Raw genomic sequence first — 26551 nt, 5'->3', positions numbered from 1 at the left:
CAGGTCCACGCCCTTAGTGGTACAGAAGAATCTGTGTTTGGCCAGACATGGAGAAAAGACTCAAGTTGATGGCAAAGTGATTGCAATGTATACAGAGAAGAGCTGTGACTTGGAGGACAGGGCAAAAAATGGTCCATCCTTTTGGTCCCCATAGGCCACGTAGCCAAATCTTGCACAGCACAGAAACACGAGATGCAGAAAATCAAATGGAGCAGGATTAGCTTCCAAGAGTTGGTAGGCAGGAGATGTTTCTCCAAACTCTAAGAGATAGAGGGTTTTGCAAAATGAATCCCTTGTGGTCTGAGAAAAATGAGTAAACTGAGTCTGAATAAAGGTTAAGCAGGGGTACTGCAATGGTTCCTTGTGCTCATGGCTTTGCCATGTTTGCTGTGAAACCTCCAGGCAGACTTAAAACACATCCAAGACAGGACATATGTCTGACACCTGAAGTTTATGTTCAGTGAATTTGAAAGACATTTCTCCATTGCAAACAGTCATAGAATCATAGAATGGTTAGGGTTGGAAGGGACTTTCAAAGGTCATCTAGTCCAACCCCCCTGCAAGGAGCAGGGACATCTCCAACCAGATCAGGTTGCTGAGAGCCCCGTCCAACCTGGCCTTGAAAACCAGTCCACCAAACCTAAGCATCTCCAAAGGACTCTCTTGCTGGTTCAGCTCAAGACTTTGCACAGGTCATGGTTTTATTTCCTAAAAGTCATCTCATGCATTAGATAGCTACAACACCTTCAGTGGGATCCTCAGCATGAAATTGCTGAACATCCTTTCTTTGGGAATTTTTTTTTTTGTTAGGCCAAAGTAACCCCGAAAGCAAATAAATGCAGTATTTAGCCTGTGCCAGCTGGGAGGGTTATAGGGATGTGCTTTCTCCTGGGCCATGGCACTGCAAATTCAGCCTTTTAGAAAGTAGGTGGCACTAAGAGTCGATGGTCGGTCTGGGTTATTAGATGCTGAGGCCAAGGCCTGGATTTTGGGCTTGACTGAGCATCTGTCTTTGCAGAAAGTATAGAGAACAACAGCATCACTTCATTCTCAGCATCTCAATACACATCAGCTCCAAGAAACAACTGAGACATTTCACAGCCCACAAAGCCCAGAGAAGGCAGCTATTGTACAAATTACGAGAGGTGTATTTTGACATCCCTGAAGTAATTTTAAGCAAGAAGCTTTTTTTTCAGGCAAACCCCATCAGCTATCCCTGGAAGCCAGAAAGAGCGAGTAGCAAAATAAGGTCTCAATGTGAGCCCAGGCAGGCTCCTTCCACAGAAAGGCTCAAAATCAGCGGATTAAAAGAGGGTTGGATCCATGTTGAAAAACTTATTGGAAGAGTGTCAAGTAAAACCTGCAAAGCCAAAAGATCTGTCTGGTTCTGGAGTGCAGTAGATGGTTTCCAGCTCCCAACCTCAATGAAAACTCAACAGCAGAAGCTCAGAGAAAGGCTCAGTTGAGGAGTGGGTTCAAGGACACACCTGCCACTGGGGAAGCTCCTAATAGTTCTGGAGTTTCATCCACCCCGTGTGAGGGCTTTTATTCTAGTTATTTAACCAGTGTGAAGGTCTGGGCTGTCCTTACAAGCTTCACATTGCCTGGGTTCAAGGCTGAGGCAGAGCTGCCAGAGCAGGAAACGTTATCCTCCTCCTGCAGATGGAAACTGGGACACACACCAATCCTGCACCCAAACTCACCAGTAAAGCCAAGGCAGAGCTGAGAACTGTGTCCGACTTTCCCAATAGCAAGATGATGTTTCTCCCTTGGAATAGGTGCAATGGTCAACATGTGGACAACAAAACCTACGAGCAGAGGTATAGCTTAAACACAACAATTCTTACAGCACTTATTAGAAAAGTGCTGTAAATGACATATAAATTAAAAATAAACAATTGCACACTATTCCCTGCCCTTATTTCATAGAATCATAGAATGGCTAGGGTTGGAAGGGACCTTCAAAGGTCATCTAGGCAACGCCCCTGCAAGACGCAGGGACACCTTTGGCTAGATCAGGTTGCTCAGAGCCTCATCCAACCTGGTTTTGTTTCTGTATAATGAAAAAAAAAATTTTTTTTTTAAATTTGGATGTCAAATTTAAAAAATCCACAGCAAACAGTGTCTAGCCCCACACTGAGGGAGGGATCAGGTTGAAGGACGAACGCTGAAGGTCTCCTGCACAGAGCTAAGCAGCAGTGGTGCTGGAGGCCCCGGGTGACATTGGGACACTGGGCTGGTGACACTCCATCACATTTGTCATTAGTCTCACAGTAAGCAAACGTCAGGCACAGTAAGTTGTCAAACCCACGCTGGCTTAGGGAGGAATTGACAGGCAAGACTTTCTGATTTATAAATCAAATTCCTACTCATGACAGGTGATGAAACCTACATTTTTGTAAATGTGTTTTAAGTCTCTTCCTCCCTCATCCCCTCATTTAGGCAATAAAATAATCTAATTACTTTCCGTTTGGTTTTATAACTCTGTTTGAAAGTCCTTATGGGAATGCTCACATTGAGAACACAACAGGGAGCTGTATATTCATTAGAAAGGTCTTTCTCCTTGTCTTTTTAAAAACACATGGAAGATCTTCCACCTATCCTGGGTTTACTTGACATTATGCTTTCTGAAAAATTGGCCTCTTTGGTTGAAGCTTGGTTTGGCACCCAACAGCCACCAAGCTGCTGTAGTTTCAGTGCTGGCCTCCAGAAACTTGAGTTAAGGGTCAGGGTCTCTGCAGCAAATATGGACTGGAAGGAAAATATGAGGGAGATTGCCAAAGAGGAGTGGGTGAAGGGGTCATGGTGGTCCTGTAGCCCCCAGCTCGCTTTCTCTCTCCCTCTGGAGAGCATCACGGGATTCAAAGTTCTGGTGCAAAAGGTCACTCCACAAGCATGAAGAGCTGCATCTTAGAGTCATAGACTTGTTGAATGGTTTGAGTTGGAAGGGACCTTTAAAGCCCATACAGTCCAACCCCTGCAAGGAGCAAGGACATCTCCAACCAGATCAGGTTGCTCAGAGCCCCGTCCAACCTGGCCTTGAATGTTTCCAGGGATGAGGCATCCACCACCTCTCTGGGCAACCTGTGGCAGTGTTCTACCACCCTCAGTGTAAAAAATTTCTTCATTATATCTAGTCTGAATCTACCTTTGTTTAGTTTAAAACCATTATCCCTTGTCCTATCGCAACAGGCCCTGCTAAAATGTCTGTCCCCCCTTTCACCCGACGTAAAACTTAAACAGGCTGAAACAGCACCTTTGAGGGAAAGCCCACCAGGATCAGCTGCCATAGCTCACATTTAAAGGCTTCTACTCACATCAGCCAGGTACGAGGCCGTAAATCTCCCGTTACAGCCTCCTCTGCCATACAACACACGTGGATTAATAGCAGCTTTCTCCTTTTTAGGTTACAGCTGATCCGAAAGTCCCCAGAAGAAAGGGAGAGTTTCCTAAGCAGCATGACTGACAAGACTGCGAAGAGGGAGTTTATTCAGAGCATTATCTAATTCATTCCCTGGCGAAGGAAACTCATCTACTTTGGAGACTTAAAACTTCTAAAGAAAACTGCTATGATCTAAAGAGATTGGCCATAAAACTATTTGTATTGAAAACTTAGCCAGCATGCCTTTAGTGAACTTCATTCATTAACATTCCTCCTGGCAAGGTTTCCATATCTCAGCGTTCATTTTATACTTTAATTTGGTTAGTAGGTCTTTGTTTAATCGTCCTATTGAAAGGAGAACAAAGAAGGTTTAGGTGATACAGTGAAGTAATACACTATATTTTATCTCTGGAAAGCCCAGACAAAGTCAGCAGGCTCTGATACCCTCTGCTTCGGGTTTTTTTTTTTATTCCCTTTCTCTTCTTCCAGGACATTTGGAATCACAAATCAGTTGCGGAGCATAAAGATCCTCACTGTACTTAGCTGCGGACACCTTCAGAAGAGAAACACCTTGTCAAGCAGAGAAATGATGCTTTGAGCACAACATACAGCCCCGAAGGAAGATTATCTTGGGAAAAGTGCATCCCCATTACTCCGGGGATGGATGCTCTGCATTTATATCTCCATCCTCCAACAAAAACCAGTAGTCAAGATAGATTCTTCCATTTCCGACCTTTGCGCTTACCATCTTGGTATGGATTTTTCTGGGTGCAAAACTCATTAACAAGTTGCAATTTTGCTTAATGACTAACACGCTTTGCAGCGAGCACCCAGCGTTGCCGTTTTCTCCAGCGACCTGGAGGCAGAGGCTGCCCTGAAGGAGGATCTACAGGATAAAAAGGATAAAAAACCCACCTCATTTCACAATCAACGGAGCTGCTCCCCAGCCCCAACGTTGGCTGCACGAGTGGGCAGCTCCTGGGCTGGTGTAAACTGACACAGCTCCAACTGACTCCCAACTGACTCCAGATAATAATCTGGCCCCAGAGTAAAGGCAGGATCCAACAAGCTTTTCTCACGGAATCGCTTTTACGCTCTTTTCTTGAATATTTGCTACCAATACTCCCTGCACCACTTAAACCCACTACGTACGGTGCATCAGTAAAGGGGGGAAAATTGTATGTCTTCTCTTTACACCGCAGGCAGATGGCAAGTGGTCTTCTCCTCACTGAAAACTCTTTAATTCTTTACTTTCCAAACTTTTAACTAGTTCTACTCCAGCTACCCACGGAAATAGTTGTTTTCCAGAGGTAGTGCTCACAACTGACTTTCCTCTTGGATGAAGCCGCCCTCTGAGGCAGGAAAACCATAAACACCAATGCTCTCCCATGACATCCAACGAGGAATCCAACCTGCAGCCACCCACCATGCCCTCTTTACATGGATGGCCATGTTCAAAACCCAAATCATAGAAGGATTCAGACGAACACAAACGCCTAACCATAAAATCAAGCAGCGAACCACGGGAGCAGCCCTAACTCTGGCCGAGTTTAAGAAGAAACACAGCCCGTGAAGCTATAGCAGCAAACACAAACACCTGGGGAAGCAGCTATGCTTGCTCAGCGTTGGGTGGTACGAGGGGCTGTAAGGAAGGTCCATGCCACACAGCTGCTCAGGGGGTAACTATTTTTGGAAGCTGATTATTCTTTTATACCATTGATTCCTGACACCCACCAGCGTAAGTGAAAGGGGAGGCAGGCTCTGCACGGCTACGGACCGAGGCTGGCTTCAAACCGATGACCCGGAGGTGAAGGGCCCCTTCTCCCGTTACTAATCCTGTCAGCCACACAAGCCTCCTGAAAATGATGCTTTGGTTTTATTGCCACAGGGGTCATTTATAAAATCATAAAATCTGGGGTAGGAAACCAAGCCGGTGGCAGCAATGCAAAAGCACGCATAGAAATAGCTGAACGGCCATCGAAACGGCAAAGTTCAGCCCTCCCACGGCACTCTGAATAATTTAGGTGATTAAATGTGAGAAGTTCTGATTAATGGCGGGGAGGAGGAAATGGATAAACAACTTACCAAAAGCTAGTTCTTTATTTTTGCGACCAGAAATGACCAAAGACTGTGTTTTTTGTATGTCTGCACATTACACATAGAGAAAAACAAGATTCAGGTTTGCAACATTCAACAAGTCAAAATAATAATTCAAAATAAATTAAAAAAAAAATCAAACCCAAGAACTTTCTTGACTGGTAATTAGCAGGGACAGAAAATAAATGAGGTGGCATTGAACAAAGAAGGTAACAGTACTCTTCTAATAAAGCAATTTCATCCGTATCTTCACTGATTTGCAATTTAACAGTTATATCAGCAAAGCCTCATTTCTCTAACTGGACTGGTACTTTTAAAAACATGACTAATTCATGCTCATTAATACCAATTTGGACGCATTTAAAAAATAACTCTTAATATCTCTGCAACAGGTTAAAGGGCCATATTTTCAAACATCAGATGCTTCTCACTGTACAGTTTAATGTAGAAACACTCCCAAATTAACTGATGAAGTCTAAAATGGTTTCGGAAACAAGAGGTATATTTTTTTTCCAATTTATTCCTCTATTTTATTTAGCTCTGAGATCGATTGCACCACAATATCTAATATTGACTTTTTTATTTTTCCTCTGCAATTTCCGCCCTCATTTTCAGCGGGGAATACAACTTATTCGCTTTACAGGTCTTTCCAAGGGGACGCGCAAAGCAGAGCAACACATCTTCCAGCCTCAATGCCATTCTGCATCTCCTCCATCTAAACACGAGCCCAATCGTTTCGGCCAACTTACTACCACTTGTTAAAAAAAAAAAAAAAAAAAGAAAGCAAAAAAGCTCAGTTCCAGCTACAGATTAATGCACTGTAGCTACCATTAAAAGTGCAGAGCCCCCTGGCCTAAGCTCTCAATTCAGGAGGCATTTAAGCACATGTATAACCAAGTGTGGGAACAGGCTCCTTGAAGGCAATAGGATTACTCACTTCTTAAGAAGTTACCACATGTTTAAGTATCTGAATCAAGGCCTAATTACGGCGCTGGCCGCCTCCTCGTGCATGCACCACTGGGGCAGATCTCGCCAATCCCTTAAAGCCATAAGGACAGGCGTACGTCGCACGGGCTTTTAATAGCTGCGAGGTTTGTATTCTCCGGCAAACGAAAATAAAAATCATCAAGCCCTAAAAAATAATTAAAAAAAAAAGTACTTTATAAATATCAGGTATTTACATGAGTGAAAATCTTTTAATGGGAAGTGTTTTTTTTACACACCAATGAAATGTACAAGCAATGAAAAGGTACATTGACAAAGACTAAAAAAAACCAAAAAAAACCAAAGTATAAAATATATTACAGGTCCACCGAAATAAATTCACACGGAAGAAAAAAATCGACACAATAGAAACTTTTTTTTTTAAAAATAGAAGATATATCACAAAAGCTTGGACATGTTTATTTTATGTTAGTACTAAAAATCAAGGAAAAAAGCTTCATATATTCTCATCACAAAAATATTTACCAGCCACTTTTTATTTCCACATTATGATTATCTGGCTCAGGAGGAATAGAGGCTGAACTGTATCCAGACAACAGAAATCATTCCAGAAGGTCTCCTCAGTTTGAAACTTTCTGCAATTTACATTTTCTCCTCCTCTCAGCACCTTACTGCAAAGGTTCAAGAGAGATTAATAACAAATTGAGAAAGAATAGGACAGATATCTGTATTTACAACATTCATCTTTGTTGCTGCCGAGCCGCAGGAGCAGGAGCGGTACCATGAACTACCGAAGTCTCCCTATCGCTCTGTGCAAATTTCCCTCGGTAGGCGAAAGACAGCATTAGAATGTACCAAAATCCAACCCCCTGGGCTCAGACGGTCTGCGAAACGCAACATCCCCTGTTGGAGAGCATCTCCTCGCCCCCGCTTCACTTCAGAGCCACAACCGGTGACGGTCGGTGAGACACGAGCAAGGCTGGGTCCCCCCTGCAACAGAATCGGGGCAGAAGGTGCCGCGGCGACCGCACGGCTTCAGTCCACCGCAAAGTCTTCAGTGTGCCCTGTGCTTCCTCTTCTTGTGTTTTTTATCCTTCTTTTTGTTGGCACACTTGGAGCAGAACCATTGCATCTCTTCTGGGGGTGCAGCCGTAAGCCCAACGCAAGGCCTGTAAGCGACAGGAAAATAGCGTATCACCTCACTGGAGTAACGTGACTTTTGTTTCTTACCCTACGAAACGAAACTTTTCAGTGGGAGACAGGATCTGGCCTTGAAATTAACACAGCAATTATATTATCATTATCTTAATGAATATAATGACTGAACAGAAACAAAAAACCCCTCGCTTTGAAACAAAAAAAAAAGTATTAAAAGGACATTCAGATAAGAAATGTTATTTTAAAAGAAACTACAAACACACTTTCAGCTATAATGGGTTAGATTTAAAATAATTCCAAATGCTTTTTCAACATATCTGCAAAAAACCTTGCGATTTTATGTAGCTGTTTAAAAAAACGCCTAAAAAGTGATTAATTCCCTGCAACTCTTTTATAAGAGCTGACATTTATATTACTGTTCATACAATGCTTCATAATTTGAAATGTCTGTCTGTATACACTGTGCTCATAATCCTGTAGTTCTCACAAAATTACTGGAATCAGCAGTATTTCCCAGCAGTTTCAAAAACAACTGTTATCACCAGTGCCCATTAATTAAAAAGTAACTCTTCTTCACAGCTTAAAATCTGCTTTCTCAAATTCCAGAGAAACAGAGATAAAAATATCTTCCAGATTATTAAATTGGACACAGCAAAGCCATTCAAAAATTCCCAGCGTCACGAACCATAAAAAAAAAAACAACAAGGTTTTAATAATACAGCCCAAATCTGCCAGGGAACAGCAGAACAGGATGGATGAGAGCAACTTACCAGTGATACCAATCATCGCAGTCATCACAACCTATCATTGGACTGCCATCATCTGGCTTGTTACAGCCAGGACAGATCCAGATCTGGTTACCCCACTCATCCCGGATCTGGTGCAAAGAAAAGGAAAGTTAGCAGGTGTTCAGGGCTAAGCAGGCAGGAAAATTTACATTTTTTTAAAAAATAAGTTTCTTGCTTATTTGACAAAGCTGTTCAGCGGTCACTGTTGTTATTTATGAATTTTCTCATCATAAGTGCTCGGCGTTATGTTTTAATTGATTTTCCTATACTGTACCTGACGACAAAACCACGCATTTTTCTGTATTGTCCTGTAAACCAGTAAAGCCAGTTATACCACCCAACCTAAGCACAGGCATTCACATATAGCAGCCAGGGCTTAAGGACACAATTCCTTCTCTGTCTATACTATCACTGCTTTTTAAATTCTGCCCTGTTAATGGCAAGAACGAGGGACGGCGGCAGCCTCCTGCGTAAGATAACAGCCTCACATGCATGTGAAATATCCAGGGCCGTGTGTATGTATCGCCGCATTACTTATTAGCCAAAGTCTTCAACTTCACCGAGCTGATAAGATCAGGGTATAAAAAAAGTTGTTACTGAGTAACTTTCCATTCCCCTTATGACATTTATGTCACAGTACAATTTACTAAAGGGTAAACGAAACGAGAGAGGCAGATCATTTACAGTGTTAGGCAGCTGCTCACCGGATTTATCATATCCAGAGCTTTATGAATTTTTTAAAATGTTTATATCCTGCTAGACCCATTATTTGTATTTTTAAATTTCAAGTGGTTTCTTTAACAGTTCTTTGGTAAAAACACACATGCAAAATGTCATGAAATCCATAGAAAGAAGCGGATACAAAATACAAAATGTCTGGGGTATTACCCTGTTTTCATCATTCCTTCATGAAGATTTGCGCATTATCGCCAAATCTAAAAACCATAAACTGTTCCATTCTCAGCTTTTGCGTATCAGTGCATTTACATATATCCGAGGCAATAACTTTTTTTGCTATCTGTACAGCTTACAAAAATGACATTAAAAAGCAGTAGATGAAAAGCCCCAAATGCTTTTAGGGGAAAAAAAAAATAGGCTACTACACGGTGGTCTGTACATCTGTACATCTTACACCACTTCCCGAAAAATCAATAGGAATGTACCAGAGCTGCAACCAGCACATCACTCTTGACTGACTCCTCTTAAAGCCCTGCATTTTTTTTGTGATTTAAAACTAGAACATACAAAGCCCAGGAATATTAAGCAGGGAACAATCCTCTTCCCAACAGCAAAATGGACTAGGTAACGTCATAACATGAACTCGATTTTAAAGCTGACCGATTGCAATAATCATTCCTATCTACGCATCTGATCTCACATCTGCAAAGTCATTTTAAGTTGGTAGAGCAGCGTCTGCTCCGCAGGTAAATTGTCTGCGCCTGGTGTGAAGAGGTCTGTAGTCATTTCTGTGGGATAAATCCTGCCGGGGAAGGAGGAGACGCTGCATCGCGCTGCTGCAGAGAAGCAATGCTGTGGGCTGTCCGGCTGACGGCTACAGCCCTTTACAACCTGCTTGAGCAATCTGGCTGCACCCGTACCGTCCTCCGGCACGGGCACCGGCACCTGGCAGGCACCCCATCAGGGCACTGCCTGTTTTAGGCACTGGCGGTGCCAGGCGTAGGCACCGCTGCCTGATGCTGCCCCATTAGAAGGCAGACAGCCTACCTTTCCCAAACTTAAATTTTTCAGGAGGGGTGTTCACCTGCAGAACACCTACCTCAGGCTGTCAGGGGCTGAAGATGAGCAGGGTGGTCTACAGTCATTGAAACCTCTGCCCGGGTGTTAAACAAGAACTTGGGCTGCTGAAGGAGGATGTTAGAAATACTGCCTACTTTCTCCTTCCTTAATGAAGCGAGGGTCATGGAAGGAGGGAGAGTACATGACTGCTGAACGCTATTTTAGTACAAACCACCGAGAGTTAATGATCAGAGCACACTCACTGAGATGCTATCCTGCAGGGAGATCCCATATTGTTGTATTTTTTTTTAACTGTCCTCCCCTGCAGAGGGAAGTTGTGCACCTCTGTCACACTGGCTCCAATCTTATCTCTAGAAGAGCTTTCCTGTGCGACCTGGGGAAAGCCATTTCATCATTCTGTGTCCTGGATTCCCTTCGTACAAGGGGCTAATAGTTATTCATTATTCTCTTCTTCTCCAATCCCTCAGGTTTTTGACTTAAAAATGTCTCAGATCAGGAGTCTCTCTGCCTGTGCACACAGTTGGATCCCAATGCAGTAAAGGCCTGGTTTGAACTATAATGTTGTAAAAGAAAGAAAGAACCTGGACCTTATGTGTCCTCTGAATTCTCCATACGGTGCTAAGAGTGTTACCACTGGAAGTACCTAGGAAAAGTTCTAGGTTTTCCTTCTTTAAACTAACACAGAATCATAGAACCATATGATGAAATGGAAGGGACCTTTAAAAGTCATCTAGTTCAACCCCCCTGCAAGGAGCAGGGACATCTCCAACCAGATCAGGTTGCTCAGAGCCCTATCCAACTTGACCTTGAATGTTTCCAGGGATGGGGCATCCACCACCTCTGGGCAACCTGTGCCAGTGTTCCACCACCCTCACTGTAAAAAAATGTCTTCCTTATATCAAGTCTGAATCTACCTCCTTCTATTTTAAAACCACTACCCCTGGTCCTATCACAACAGGCCCTGCTAAAGAATTTCTCCCTGTCTTTCCTGTAGGCCCCCTTTAGATACTGGAAGGCCACTATAAGGTCTCGCCAGAGCCTTCTCCAGGCTGAACAGCCCAAACTCTCTCAGCCTGTCCTCCACCCCCTCCGATCACCTTTGTGGCCCTCCTCTGGACTGGCTCCAACAATTCTGTGTCCTTAATTATTTGCTTTTAATGCTTACTGAAGAAAATGGGAAGTAGTATAGTATTTTGGAAATGTTTCTCTCTTAGAGTGAATTTCCAGGGTTCTGGGCACTGCTGTAATACGTAAGAGGGACGCTGCATTTAAACCTGTGACACAGAAGGTGAGGATGTGTATCCTGCACCCTAAAGATACGCACAGCATGTGTGCGGTCGTCTAGTGCTGTAACTAACTCTGGAGTGAAATGTAGCAGCTGTTTAAATAGAGACCAGTAACATGACACAACAGTTTAAGTCCAGCGGGGAAGAGCAGCTTTTCCATTAGAAAGGGCAGGGTAGATTTAGAATAAGAATCATTATTAAAACAGGAATTAAAAAAAAAAAAGAGAAAAATCATGGTTATGTTGCACTCAAAGCACAGGAAACTCTGTAATAAGAGCAAGTTTTAGGTGTTTTAAATGGCAAGTTTCTCAAACTGCTACCCACTACAGATAAGCAAGGTGTCACCAACCAAGCTGGAACTCAGCCAGGACAGGGAGGGTAACAACACTGCTACTGTTGTTCATGGTATCTGCTGCTCTTCAATGACCAGAAACGGTCACGACTTCCATTTCACATTGCATCTGAAGCAGAAATTTCCAGTAGCACAGCAATCCTAGTTGTGCCAGAGGTATGTCCACGTTCCTACGTTATGTTGGATGGGAGGCTTTTCTAAGGGACTGAAGAAGTCTTAGCGCTATCAGACAGAGGCCAAGCTCTGAGCCTGTGTCAAACAGACTAACGAACAGTAGACTAATGAACTATCTGCAGACTTTCGAAGATGTACAAACATTTGCAATTTCTGTACGCTGAGGAAACCAGAAAAGAGATTAGTGGACTCTCCACACTTCAAATGAGGGCTAAGTCAAATTCTTGATGTTGCATGAGGGTTTTGTACTTTACCTGACTGACAGCAAAATCTATGGCGAGTTTGACATTTGAGGTTTCAATTCAGCATGTATGAAAGCATCTGTAAAAAACCTCCACCTCCAAGAAGAAATGCTCTAGCTCAGTTAGCAGAAAATACCCAGCGGGATATAACTGGACTTGTTTGAAGAAACTTAAACATTGAACTGGGAAAAAATTCAGTCCAAGAAGCAGTGTTTTAATTAAGTCCTTAAAACACACGCATGGAAGCAATGATCAGATAAAGAGTAGCTTAATAGAGAGCAACATTGTAAGTCCAGGTACCACCAGTTTGAGATGATGAGTCACCCAGGAGCTCAACAATTCAAGAGATGAATGTCACTGTCACAGACAAAGCACGGCAGTATGCGTTACCTACCACGTAAGTACTGACGGTCTCGGTCACAACGCTCCTAACCGGAGCTTTGGAGCCTCCTGCCGCTGAGACGGCTGGAGAGGGCGGTGGGATGAGGACTGGTGAGACGGTAGCCTGTGGAGGAGGAGGAGCTGGAGCTGGAGGAGGGGTGACATGAACGGGAGCTGGTACTGGTGATGGCACAGGTGGAGGTGTTTTGGGACGGCTAACAGGAGTAGAAGGTTTGGCCTCTGGAGCTGGCACCACTTTGCTGATGACTCTGTAAGACCAAAAATGAGAATCATTAGAGTTGACGGGAAAGAAAGCAACGATCAATCACTGACTAGATATAAAGAAAATATAGGGCAGCTAATTCACATCACCTTTGAGGCATCAAAGAGCCTGTTTCAACTCAACACAGGGACTGTTGTCGTTGCTACTCCCCTTCATCGGACAGGATAAAGCCCAGAGCCATTACAAAGTGAATGCCAGGACTGCCTGAACCACTCTATAGCTCACTGCCACATAAATATTCTCTGTGGCTTTACTAAACCTTGTTTCGTTAAGTTTTATTACGTTAGCTCGATTTGTGGGAAATATTAGAAAGGAAAGTTAATCAGCTGTGAACAGCACTGATTTTAATCTTCAAGCTGAGAGACGATACCATCCTCTTAAGATCCTACATTAGGGGGTTCTCCAAATATTTGCTAGTTTGGTATTTCTTTCCCCAAATGTTTATGGAATCAGCAGTGGATCTAGTCAGGACAAATAAATGACGCACACAATATACTCAGCAGTTAAAATATTGCTACTTACTCGAGTAGCTGAAGTAGACAGGATGTAGCTCTAGTAAATACACAGTATAGAATAATCTTGCCCAGGAAGGGGGATACATAGAGGACCCAACGTTTATTAATGAATGTTGATACACAGTGGTATTGATGTGCATGCAATTTAACCAACGAGACACAAAAATCCCTTACTATAAGGCTCTAGATTAGAAACATAAAGGGAAGGAAAAGGATGTTTTAGAAAACAAACCAAACCAAACCTCAAACAAAACCCAGCATAGGTCTATTTGTTTTACCACATTTTGGTAAATCATTTGACTAACTTATTTATATTTGAATGGTAACTGTGGGAGTGCAATTGATTTGTGATGGGACTGTAGGAAGAAGACAATTTAAAGAAAGGTTAGACATTCCAGAGATGAGCATATCTTAAGAAAGCAAAAAAACTGAGACATCAGTAAGAAAACCATGACAAAAATCAAATTGCAACAATTTCTGACGACCCAGAAAGTCCAGCTCCACTGCCAATGGGAATTTTAAATTCAACTTTAGAGTTTACTGCAACTCTCTTACGATATTCAAAAGGCAGGATCACTCCTACCGTAGACATTATCTGCGTTTCAAGTCAATAATCCAAGCCATCAATAGAGAAAGGCTTGGAATTATAAAGAATTTAATGCTTGGCTGAGATAACAGTGTTTTTCTCCCAAGATATGCCACTTGCACTACTAAATCAGAACTACGGCAAGTTGTAGTGAAAACAGACTTAGTAAAAGAAAACAGAGCAATGGGTTCGGTATTCCTGCCTAACTGGCCAACTGCAGCATCACACCTACCTCCTGGGACCTACTATGAGTGACTAGAGGAAGAAAACCAAAACCAACTAAGTTTAGAAACTTACAGTGCAGCAGAATCTAAAGGTGTTAGATGATTTTCCATGAGCAACACTGAAGGCATTCACATCACTTGGTGTCTTAGCGATTGCTTCAGGTACCTAACCTGGGAGCTCAGGTTCTTTCTATGTGTCAGTAAGGTGCTACACTGTGAGTCAAAGTGCAGGACTCATAACTTAAATTGTCTGTGACTTGCAGAAGGAAGGAAATCCTATTACCAGGCCATCCGGTGAGAATTCTACGCATCAAATCCAGCCTCCTTCCCCTGTTACTGGGGTACATCTGAGCAGCCACTGTTACCTCCCACCAAGAAAGTTTTCCCTTTGGCTCTTGAATGTCCATGATGTGTTTCTGGTTTAATGGAAGTCTTAGCGTGTGGCTCCCTGGGGCTCCTGCCAGACTGGCCACTCCGACTTAGATGCTTATTCTGTGCCCTCCTCCTTCCACTGCTCCCACAGAGAGCCCTAGTTCCCAATGCTGAACACTTAAGACCTTGGTTGGTGGCAATAACCCTCATGGTTTCCAAAGTTACCCTCATGACTTGAGAGCCACCTCTCAATAAAAAAAATCTTAGCAATAATAAAAGCAAGGAGAGGGACAGACAGCAAAATAATTTGGCACAGCAAAAGTCATTTGGATGCTTTCAAACATCATTGAAAAATCCCCGTCTCCCTCTTCTACCCCCTCCAAGTAAACAAAGTCCTGCTATAAGTTCTTCAGGGAGTCAACCCTCCACGAGTCCAGACTAGGAAATGTATCAGCCAACAGGATTTTAAACACAACTTTGCACACAATGTAAACAGTTTTAAAGAAGTATTAGCTAATATAATTTGAATAAGAGTGACCATGCCCAGCTAACATATGAAATTAAATTACATAGTTTCTTGGTCTAGATAAAGCCAGGTTCTCCTCCTGAACAGGGTCTTCAAAGCCAAGTTTGCTAATAACTGCAGAAGCTACAACAAACATCACACGTGAAATCTTCCAAAACTACAAATATTCATTAGTGGGCGACACACACTCATTGATTGGCTGGTTTGCTTGAAGTGTGCAATTAGGACACGTTCAGTATATAGGGCAGCTTGTTTATCTTGATTTTAGAGCTCAGTTATCAAAACAGGAGATCGGCATTTCGGAGCACGCTTGGGCCTACCACTCCCTTGGGCTAATAAAGTTCAGAGACTTCAGACTCCAGAGCGGAGAAATAAAGGGCTTTGTGCTACACCATTAGAGGTGATGGAGTAATCTCAGCGAGGGTGGTTTAGCCTGTCCTCCGTCCTGAAGAAGGGGCTGCATCCATGGCAATAGGGAGGTGGGGAGAAATCAAAGGGAAATAGCAGTCCCATGACTAATAATTAACGTTACTTCAGACTCGGATAGAAACCCGATATCAAAACACTATGTAAATGATGGCAAGATTTATAAGCTCTGGTTTATAGACAGGAAAAGTGAGGCACAGAGCACACTGCAAGTAGGCAGTACCCACTACAGCAAAGCTTCGATCTTCCTGGTACCTCGGTCTCCGCTAGGATTTAAACTTTATATTTGGACATATATCGTTGTCTTCTTTCCCAAATGCATTCTTTCATACGCTTCCAAAATCAACACTTATATACTAGAAGTCTGCAAGTACGACACTAAATAAGACAAAAATTTCACTTCCTTCCCCAACCCAATTCAAAACCTCTAAGACCGGGGCTGGATTAATAATTTTTGAGGTAATCAAATACAAATGAACATCAACCACCATCAACACACTCAGAGGCCCGAGACAAGAATTCTGTTTCTCTGCAGGCTGCTTGCCTGACAATATATCACAAACATGTTCTGTACTGGAAGATAAAAAGTCAATTAAAGTTGTTTTTGAATCAAAATAGTTCCTCCAGAACGAAGGGGTGTGAGAAAACCCTTGGAAGAGATGTGGTAATAAGAATCTCTATATATCATAACTAAAGGTTACCACTCCCTTAAAAAACCCAGAATTAATGTAAGTATTGTGTATCTGGTTGTGTCCAACCAAAATTAACTTCAGATTTCTTTTTAAATGCTCGTAGGAACTGTATTTCTTACAGAACCTCGGTGCATTTATAATTGAACGCATGTATCGATACATCTCTTCATAATGGTACAGTGAATGAAAACTCATTTTCATCATTACTCCGGGGCAATCACCCCATTCACAGCTACAGATCCAAACCCAAATAGGATGAAAACAAAGTGCTGGCTTGCAGGCAAAGTGCAAATTCTACCAGGATTTTAAGCGTCGCGACAGGTCAGTTGGTTTATAATGGGCTCTAACTGGCATGAGCTGTAGAACACTACATAAGGAGCAAAATGAGGCTCTAAGGTGTGAAATGGCTTCCTATCTTTGGAAGTCATTTATTTGATTTCATTCTGATCCTTATGGCTGAAAGCCCCATTGACTGCTTCATATAAACATAGGGAAAAGACATGTGCACTGAAAGGAAATGGCTTTTCAAAAATAGGATATGAGCCACAGGGCTGTATGATTGCTCCGGGTGATGAGCTCCAAAAAAATACTGTATCAGTACTTCGAAAGGTCTAGTAAAAAATCACAGCAATCTTTGTTTTTCAGAGGCAGAGCTCCAAAGAAGCTGTCTTCTCTGCCCAAAGGGAAAACAACATTTGAAAAGTCCTAATTCTTTCCTGAACCCATGACCCATTTTTAAGCACGGAGCAGGAGCTAAAGGGGTCTTTGTATGTAGTAAAATGACATCATCAACTGCATTGACACAATTAAAACTAGCACAAGTCACTTGGATTATTACGAGTGATATTATTATCTATTCGTATTGATATTCCCTTATTGACGCCCTTCCAGTACCTAAAGGGGGCCTACAGGAAAGACAGGGAAAAACTCTTCAGTAGGGCCTGTTGTGACAGGACAGGTAATGGTTTTAAAACAGAGAGAGGTAGATTCAGACTGGAGATAAGGAAAATATTTTTTACAACGAGGGTGGTGGAGCACTGGAACAGGTTGCCCAGAGAGGAGGAGGAAGCCCCATCCCTGGAAACGTTCAAAGCCAGGTTGGACGGGGCTCTGAGCAACCTGATCTGGTTGAAGATGTCCCTGCTCCTTGCAGGGGGGTTGGACTGGATGGGCTTTAAAGGTCCCTGCCAACACAAACCGTTCTATGATTCAATGTACGTTCCTCAACACTAGAAAGTCAAGTGCTGTAACTATTTTATTACCGAAAAATCTCACACCTGGAACTGAGATCGTTGCACCAGAAAAAAATGAAATACTCGAACACCTGCGGGTAAGAGTGTCAAAAATAGGCAGTGGAATTAGGAAGAATTCCATATAGTTTAGATTCTTCACAGATTAGAGGCGATTTTGAAAATTTTATTCCAGCCCTGGAGGAGAATCAATGTAATTTAAGTTCTGTAATGTAGGCTAATTCCCATATCACTTTTAGAAAGGGAAATTTAGTTTTTATCTCTTATGCCCTGCTGAATGTTTTATTCTGTGCAAACAAGTCATATGGGCGAATACACGCTCCATAAATACACGCCATGACAAACATGTGCAGAGTGCCAAAATGTATCAGACCTCCAGTGGAGCCCCCAGCAATTCTGCAAGTGAAAAGACTTCAGTTCTTCAACTTGAAATAAAAAAAAAAAATCTAAATATTTTCATGTGATAAATTGTCTCTGATGTGATATTTCTTCTCTACCAGTAAAAATGAACTTTGAACACTTATTCCAAGACATCATCCATTTCTGTGGACACTGCTGGGTCTCACAGAAACAGCACAACTTCCACATGAGCGTGTTGACCTTCAGTGGTGCACATGGAGCCCTACAGCCCGTTCTCCATTTCATCAGTACAGCAAAACCCAGCAAACACCCTTTCCCAGCCAAATGAGTCTAGTGGTTTCGCAGGCATTGTGTCACCTAATCCCATTCGCAAGTTTATTGAGCTTCATCTTAAAACCAGTTAATCTTTTTGTCCCCACCATTACCCTGCTCCAGGATCTCACTGCTCTGGTGGCACAGCAACCTCTTCTAATTTCCAGCCTCTTCTAATTCATAGCCAATTAATTCCCATTTGTTTTTGTGCCAACATTGTTCCTTAGCTTAAATAGCTTTCTCCCTCCAAAATGTTTACTTGCCTGATGTATTTGTAGCCAGCAATCATATCCCCTCTTCACATGCTAGACTAAACACACAAAGTTGCTCTCCTCTCCTATCATAACAGAGACTTCCCTATGCTCCTCCTAACAGTGCTCCAAGCCCTCCTCTGCACCTGCTCTTCCCAATTCATCCTTCCCAAATACAAGCTGCCTTCAAAAAGTGAATATAATATTTCAGATGAAATATCAACAGGTTCTCATATGATGGCCCGGACACTTCCACTATCTGCTAAAATTCTCTCTTGCAATTCATCCTGCGGTCACACTTGTACCATGTTGGCAACTCTGTCCTTCAGAGATCAACAATGATCCCTCACCCACTTAATGCACCCACCGTAGCGATACACCTACTGATGATCAGCTCTTTTCATCTGGCTGAAGTTTCTATTGGTAAACTTCAAACGCAAAGCCTTACCTGCAATTTTTCATTTACTGAATTAAATACAATTTTTTTTCCCTTCTATTCAAGGAAATGCAGTTCTTTCCAGACAATAATGAGATCTTCATCTGTACTGACACGGTCCTGCAACCTTCCCGCCCACAAAAGGCATCAGTGTTCTACCTCCTTCTGTGACAAAATTTTAAATGAAATTATTAAATCAAACCAGTCCTGAATTACATCCTTGAGTATGTTCACTAGTAACCTCCTCTCTGGTTAGGTAAGCTCTCTTAAAACTCTCAGTTGCTATCTTCCTTTGAGCTAGCTCCTTAGTAGTGAGTAGTTCCTCAGCTAATCCCGTCTTTACTGGCATCACTATGAATGTCCTGTGTGATAGTATTAGATGTTTTCCTGAAATCCAGCTTGGATTTGCCATCTTTTATTCATCCAGAAGAGAGCATCCCTTCTCCGGTGGTAGGACAGATGTCAACTTTACTCCAGCTACACACATGCGAGTCTCCCACCTCTTCTCCATCACAGCTGAGACTTTCCCTTGGAGGGGAAGTGATTTGATCCTGCACACAGCGACTGTTTCCTCAGTTCAGAAGAAATCACTCTGCAGGGGATGGTGAAGGCAGCTGCTCACTGCATTGGTGGTGGAAACTGATACCTGAGATGCACGGCAAAAAATCAGCCGTTGCCAGCCACATCCCTCGCAGGGACGGCCAACTGCACTATGCTAATCTAGAAAATCAGCTGCTTTATCAAAGGTTGATATCAAATCTATCGGTATGGCTTACTTCCATTTTGTGTTTTATTCCATTTATTTCCAAGCCTTTGAGCAGCCCTTCCTCTAAAATGTGGTTTATAATTATATGCACCGCTGTCATCAGGTGTCTAGATGACTTTCCCTTTTTTTTCCCTGCTTCAGCACTTCTGTTTTTCCTATTATTTATAAAAAACACAGTTAAGAATATTTTGCTTCCCAATTCACTACGGTAATTTTCATCACCATCAACCACCCTGTCCTAGTCCTCAGTAAAGGAGAGAATGAACATAGGATCACAAGGAAAGCATTCCTTCTGTTCTTGGCTCATACCTATATTATCCTTCATCTTCTCTCTGTCTTCACTTCCGTGGTCTTCCTTCTTCTCCTCTTTTCCTATTTGCTTAATATCCTTCATAACATCTAATTCAGTTTGACTTCTGCTGAGCCTGACTTCACCTCCACAGTCTTTTGCCTTGAAGATTTAACTTCTTTGCTAACAGTTCTCTTCTCCTAGAGGTAAGATGCTTATTCCCAACATCCCTTTGGAAGGAGTTATTCACACAATTAATTCTGCAGCCATTCTGCTAGAACTGCCCCCCTCCCACAGACAGAAAACACCACTTTTTAATCCATTAGGTCTTCAGTCCAGCTGACATTTCTAGCCAACTCCTTTGGTTTATGGACATTTGCACTCTTGAAATTGAATTACAGGCTTTCTACTGTTTATTTTTCCAGTACTTTAAGTGAAACAGAGTTCTGCCCCAGGCCTCCGCCCTCCGTATCTGTTACACCAGAGTATTTCTCCCAACAACCACAAACACCTTTCTGTCGATGACTCCTAAATCTCCCTCCCATTCTTTCTCACCGTTCTGACTTACATCTCCGGATGGTTCATCACCAGTCTGACAAAACAAAACTGAGCTGGTAGCGTGGCGCCTGAGTATCTTTCATCTTCTTTTCTCTCTTATCATCAATAACAAGCTGCTCAGAGCTTCGGTGTGAAAACCACCTGGCACTATCCCCTTCTGCTGAGCTCTCAACAGCAAAACCAGAAGCTGGTAAAATACGTTTATGCCAATGAGCTCTTTGCAAACTTTCTCTTACGTGTTCCTTGCAAACTGCCCTTTATTGTAATTTCTTTTCGGAAATGTAATGGAATGCATGATCTAGAAGGTTGCCCATATACCAGCTCTACACCCACCCTCTTTAATAACAACTAGTGTAGAAGATGAATTTTATTACCTAAAGTAAATCAGAATCGGAAAATTATGCCAGTATGGGTTTAGAAAACTTCCAGCTTGTTAGTGAGACATGTTTTTGCAAGAATCAAGCAGACCGGCTGGTCCTGATCTTGGAGGCTCTGTACAGCTACAGATCAATTGCTCACAGGACAACTTCACTAAATTCAGGTAGGACCATCTTTTCTCCTTGTGTCTATGGATGGCTACTTCTCCTCAGCCCTCTTGTCCACTTCCAGCTCCCAGGAACTACACCATAAATCCTTCGGTCTTTATAGTTGTCTCACTTTTGTTTAAAAATGTCAACAAAAGAGTGAATCAAAAGAAGCACCTCTGTCAAATACAGGAACAAATCCATACCTTTCTCTTGCAGTCATCTTCCGTGGAGGCACAGTCTATTTTTTAAACAAATACCCATCTGCCTTCCTAATCTTTCACACATATTTGATTGGTTTCTGTTGTGCTTTATAAGAGCAGCTGCTCATGCTCATTTACACAAGCAATTCGCTTATGTGTCTAAACCTGCCTGAAGTATTTTCCTTTTTTTTTTTTTTAATTGTGGTATACAGTATACATTTTTTTTTACTCTTGAGTAATAAGCAACAAAATCAAAGAATCTCACAGTAAGTTGTTTTGTTTTCTAATGACTCAAGCCTTTTTATGGATTCACTTTTGCAGTCATCACCCAATGTGGCCAGCAGCAAAATGAAAATAATTTGCCACAGCCTACCATAAACAGGATGAATAATTAGTTGGGGTGGCTTCAGTAATTAAAAAAAAAGAAGAAGAAAAAAGCTAAGGACTACATCTGAAGTTGGAAATAACTCATACTCAAGGAAGAAAAAACTCTTCTAAATCATCTAGAAATATAAACAAAAATGATCATGTACTTGTTTTAGTAAAAGGGATATGGTATTCACTTTTTTTTTCATGTGAAAGCTGCAATCCTGCAGCAAGGGAGAGGCTGAGGACCCTCCACTGAAGTGAACAAGACTTTTGGATGGATATAAGACCACACATAGGGATTTAACTGCAGGACTGGGGCCAACATGTTACGCTCAAAAAGAACAATTGGGAAAGGGATATGAATCATACCCAAGACAGTATCTTCATTAAAATACATTCAGCATTTAAAAAGGCATTGAAAATCAGTCCTCCAGCTCTTATGATTTAAAAGACTACAGAACAGAAAAATGCGGGTATGTATATACACACACAGACACACACGCACAAAGATTTATGAACGCCGTAAAGATCACTGGAATTCCTAAAGCACACCTCTGCAGCCTCGGAGAGGAGCAAGATCATTTTTCATTCCTCTGCCTCCTCACTTAGGTGGTCTATTGATCATATCAAAAATGATTTCACCATTACACGCTTTGTTCCGTCTTACAGCAAAAGCTGGATCAACACCCAGGGAGTTAATTCTGTTAACGGATGGTTAACGTGGTCTTTTGCTGCTAAGTGCTACACTGTGAAATAACTGGGATACCCATTAGTCCTGCAATAAATACAAACTTTCACTGCCTGAACTCTATTGTTTAATTTTCCCAAACAGCGGTTTACCCTTCTACATTTTTCTCCCTGAAGTATCACTTTTTCCCTCCTATTTAATTCCACAATAAGGTCTCCTCCAGAGCTTTCTGTTGAATAAGCAATGTCTTGCACGGTAACCAACACCGCCCACAGCTGTGTCCCACAATAGCCCCATGCTGCTTGCATTACGTCTTTCCGAGGATTTGGTCACGGTGCCTTAACTGCTCCAAACACTGCTCTTATTCATAAAAACGTGCGGAAGGAGGGGCTTCCAGTAGGATTCCTTTACCTGTTTCCCCACCACAAACCAGTGAAATAAATGGAATGGGTCATGAGCTACTTGGCCAGTAACGCAAACCTAGGGCTTGACAAGTCAATAAAAAGCCAGTCCTTTCCTCCCCAGCCACACGTAGGGAGCCAAGGCTGGAGGCAAACAATTTGGATAGGCCTACACAAGGAGGTTAATGAACCCCATTATTCAGCTATTGTGGGCAAACACTATGAAGACAGTAATCTAAATTATCAAAGTCTGAGTAGCTCTCCACTTAATAGCACCCAAAGTTCAAAAGTTTCTTCACATGGTCTGATTTACCCCTACAAGAATAATTCTATTAGAAATTAAAGCTCCTTGAATATCAACCAAAGATGACATTGTAAAAATAAGATACATTCTTGGAAACTACACAGGGCAGAATTCTAGTTTAATTGAAGCTAATAGCAAAGTCCTGTCTTAGACAGCCAGCTTTTTTTTCCACAACTCTCAGGGAGTTTGAGCAGTTTTCCAAAAATACATAATCATGTTACAGTAGCAGCTACAGATCCCCAATGAGCTAAGGGGAACACCAACACAGTCCTTGCCTAATTTATTGTCTTCAACCAGGTCAATAAAAAGCGTATTGATGGATTTGCTAATACCTTCTTCCTCTCTTCCCTTGGCGCCATTACCCTTTTAAAGTCTGATTGTGTATGTGTGTGTGTAGTTTTCTCAAGAAAATTAAATCTCTGGGGAGTTTGCAGCTCAACTCCAACGTAAATTAAGCTTGTTGCAGACAGAAAATCCATAATTTAGGCATCTTTTTTTGGAAAACATTACCCTACAATAAGCTTGGTGGTACTCTCTGCGTGCCACAGGTTAGATAATAGTTTTACAGAATTTTAAATGAATAAAGAACTATTTTACTGCAATTCTGTTGTCCAACTGTGGTTCCACTTAAAATAACGAATTCTTGAGGAAGAAGCAGTGATGACTCAAACCACCTAAATTTATGAAAAATAAACTCCTCCAACAGTCCAGCTGTGTTTCAGGCAGGGTTATAACTTCAATGAGAAATTTTCTCAAGCTGCTTTTCCTTTCAGGCTTCAGTTTTTTCACACACGCTATTTTGCTAATTTACAAAAATAGGTGCTATGAGCACCTTACTGTGGTAGACGTTCTTAGATGGATGATCACAGAAACTCTGTGCAATAAACAGAAAGCAATAGGACAGGTTCCCCTGTTGTCTCAGCCCTAGAAGCATGCTTCTATGTCACCAATATTACACAAAGAGGTCACATCTACTCGTAACAAAATAATTTGGTCTATATTGCTACTTGGCTTTGAGATTTCCTACGAAGGATATCAGCTAGCTATGCTGGTGGCTTTTGTCATGGGGATATCACGCAGTCGAGTGAGCCTCCAGACGAACCTAAGTCAGGCTTTGGACTGATAATATCCTACCAAGTGATAAAAAGCTTTAGTGGAGTCAATTAAATATCTGGATAACAAAAGTTTTTCTATCCCTTAATCCTTTTAGGATTTTATTTTACAATCCACAGGTTATTTAATATACATTTTTTTATAGACACATATGCTGACATATCTGAGCATATGTGTGATTTTGGGGGAAGAAAGTCATTTTAAAAATATGTAAGGCAAAGGGCAACTTCATTAGAGTGACAGGTCATGTTTACAGGTTAAACACTGTTAAAATGCCCGTCTTTCCCCTTCTCATGTCTGGTTTTCAGGTTCTCTGCAATGGCAGAGCTATGATACAACGCAGTACGAGTCTGGAGCAAAACCTCAACATTTTAGGGTAAATTTGGAGACCTGATTTCACTAAAAATGTATATCCTGCTTCTAAGTCACAGGAGTACTGAAACAGCAACCAGTCAGTGGTATCTGCTTTGTGGTCTGGCATTAGTGTTACAAGCCATGTGTTTTTTCTTAAAAAACCTGTATTTAAATGTAGAATAAATTTATCTGAAGTATCAAAAATTACAGCACATACTTCTGCTGAAGTTTTTGTCAATTGTGGTAGCAGCTGGAATGTCAACACCTCATCAACAGATATGCTTTTAAAAAACTTATGTGTATTAAAAATAACTAGACAAAAAGAAACGATGATGCAATTGAATAAAAGTTAAATTCTGCTCATCATTTGCAGTTGATACAAAACTTTAAAGTCTATACTAGCTGTGGTTTTTCGTTTTGTTTTGTTTCAAAAAGATAACATCTCTAGTTCCTTCCTATACTAACTCAGTTACCAATCTACCTTGATAACACTGGAGTGGAAAAAAAAAGCAGTGAAAAACCCTTCCAACATATCATTCAAATCATATCTAAAAAGGTGGTCATAAATATTTTAGAACCCAAGCAAACTAATAAGAGCTAGGCCCATTAAGGATAAGATCTTTTACAACAAATTAAATAAAACAATTTATTGAAGCCTGGACTTGAGATAAACTAGATTTACTAGCTGACCTTTTATTCATTTAAAGAACAAAATTAGCTCTAATTGCATTAGAATGGAATCCAGTAAATTTCTTCTAATGTGGCATCCATGCAAGTATTGCTGTAATTGTTTACAACTAAGATGGAAATGCTTTGATTATAATCTACTTTCTTCTTGTTTTACTGTGCAGTTAAAACACTTGCAAAAAAAAAAAACTAAAGCAGAACAGTTTTTCCAATATTGGTTTCTCCATCCTTCAGCAACGGTACATTTTCATGTCTATTAACCTAATGTTATTAAGAGCTGTCTCTTTTGAACTGATGTGTGTTTTAAGAATATTTGCACACCAGACAAGCTCGAACACAGAGATCACTTTCAATCTAGGAGCAATACACTCTCATATTCACAGGAACAAGAAAGAAGGAGACTTGTCTGCCACTACCATCACCGCTTTGTACGTTGGCCCAAGCAGAGGAACCAAGAAGCAAAATGATAGAGAATAAACACTGGAAAGATATTCTCCTCACCACTGCTGCATTATTTGAGTAAACCTGTGCTGCTGTCCTTGTGTTGTGTTTATGGTGTGATGCAAATCTCCATTTCAATCACCATCAATTTGACACTTTTTCTTCAGACACCTGAAAGACACTGTGGCCTCACCAAGATCTCTGAGTACTTCCATTAAAGACAATGTTCTGGACGAAGTTCCCTCAAACAAACCAACCTTCTGTTGAACAGGTACTGAAGGACTTCCAAAAGCCTCCAAGCAGCTCTTCTCTTTAACAGAGGAAATTGAAATAACTCATTATTCCATCCAGTTTTTACTTATCAAATTCTATGAATCTCCAGAAACTTTTCTCATACCTTTCCATGGCCACTCATAGTATTTTCAAACAATCCCATGCTAATGAACTCCAGAGATAAGCTAATTGAAACACAATATTTCTATATTATAATTACCAGATATTCAGAACTTCATTATCAACACAGATGAAACAAAAGTTTAACTATCCCTTAACATAACACAGCACAAAAGCATAGCTTTTTTTTTTTTCTGCCTGCTATGAGCTACTCAAAAGGCTGATGATCCTACTATGGTCTTTTCAACTAATAACTTCAAACAAAGGTCGCAGAGACTCCTGGTATTACTTCAGAGGTCCAAGCCTTACACAGCTACGTAATGCTTTGCCTCAGAGCCACACCAGTCCTTTTCATAATGATCACAACACATGACAATTAAAATATGCTCTGAGTTCTGGCTGAATATTAATTGTTTAGGACAAAAGTGAAAGTATTATTTAGAGCAGGAGAGCTAGAGCTCTACTGTGAGCCTTGTCACATTAGACACCAGATCAACATGAAACAGAAAACAGCACCCAGTGCCACAAACTGTATTTAGTTGTGTAATGGCAAATTTCTTCCTGGATTTTGCCTTGGAAAAACTACGACAAATCCTAAAAGCTATTACAAAGCTCCACAAGTTCTTGTTTGCCTAGAAGGTGCCACTGGGTCATACAGCCATTAC

At 41.5% G+C, this 26551-nt stretch overlaps 1 protein-coding gene across 2 annotated transcripts in view; it reads right to left on the bottom strand.

Annotated features, from left to right (window-relative positions):
• Positions 1–5463: 5463 nt before the first annotated feature.
• The window catches only part of TAF3 (TATA-box binding protein associated factor 3), a 118606-nt gene continuing 97518 nt past the window's right edge, over positions 5464–26551 (bottom strand). For both annotated transcript variants that reach the window (XM_086744758.1, XM_086744768.1), the window contains exons 5-7: positions 12577–12832; positions 8353–8459; positions 5464–7593 (exon numbers count right to left, since the gene is read on the bottom strand). In XM_086744758.1, coding sequence (XP_086600884.1) covers positions 7479–7593; positions 8353–8459; positions 12577–12832 — 478 coding nt within the window. In that variant the 3' untranslated portion in view covers positions 5464–7478. The remainder of the gene's footprint in view (positions 7594–8352; positions 8460–12576; positions 12833–26551) is intronic.

The sequence above is a fragment of the Chlamydotis macqueenii genome, chromosome 1 (assembly GCF_036417535.1).
Source record: "Chlamydotis macqueenii isolate bChlMac1 chromosome 1, bChlMac1.mat, whole genome shotgun sequence".
Taxonomy (NCBI): domain Eukaryota; kingdom Metazoa; phylum Chordata; class Aves; order Otidiformes; family Otididae; genus Chlamydotis; species Chlamydotis macqueenii.
The sequence above is the reverse complement of the archived record's forward strand: the minus strand, read 5'-3'. Positions and strand labels throughout refer to the sequence as shown.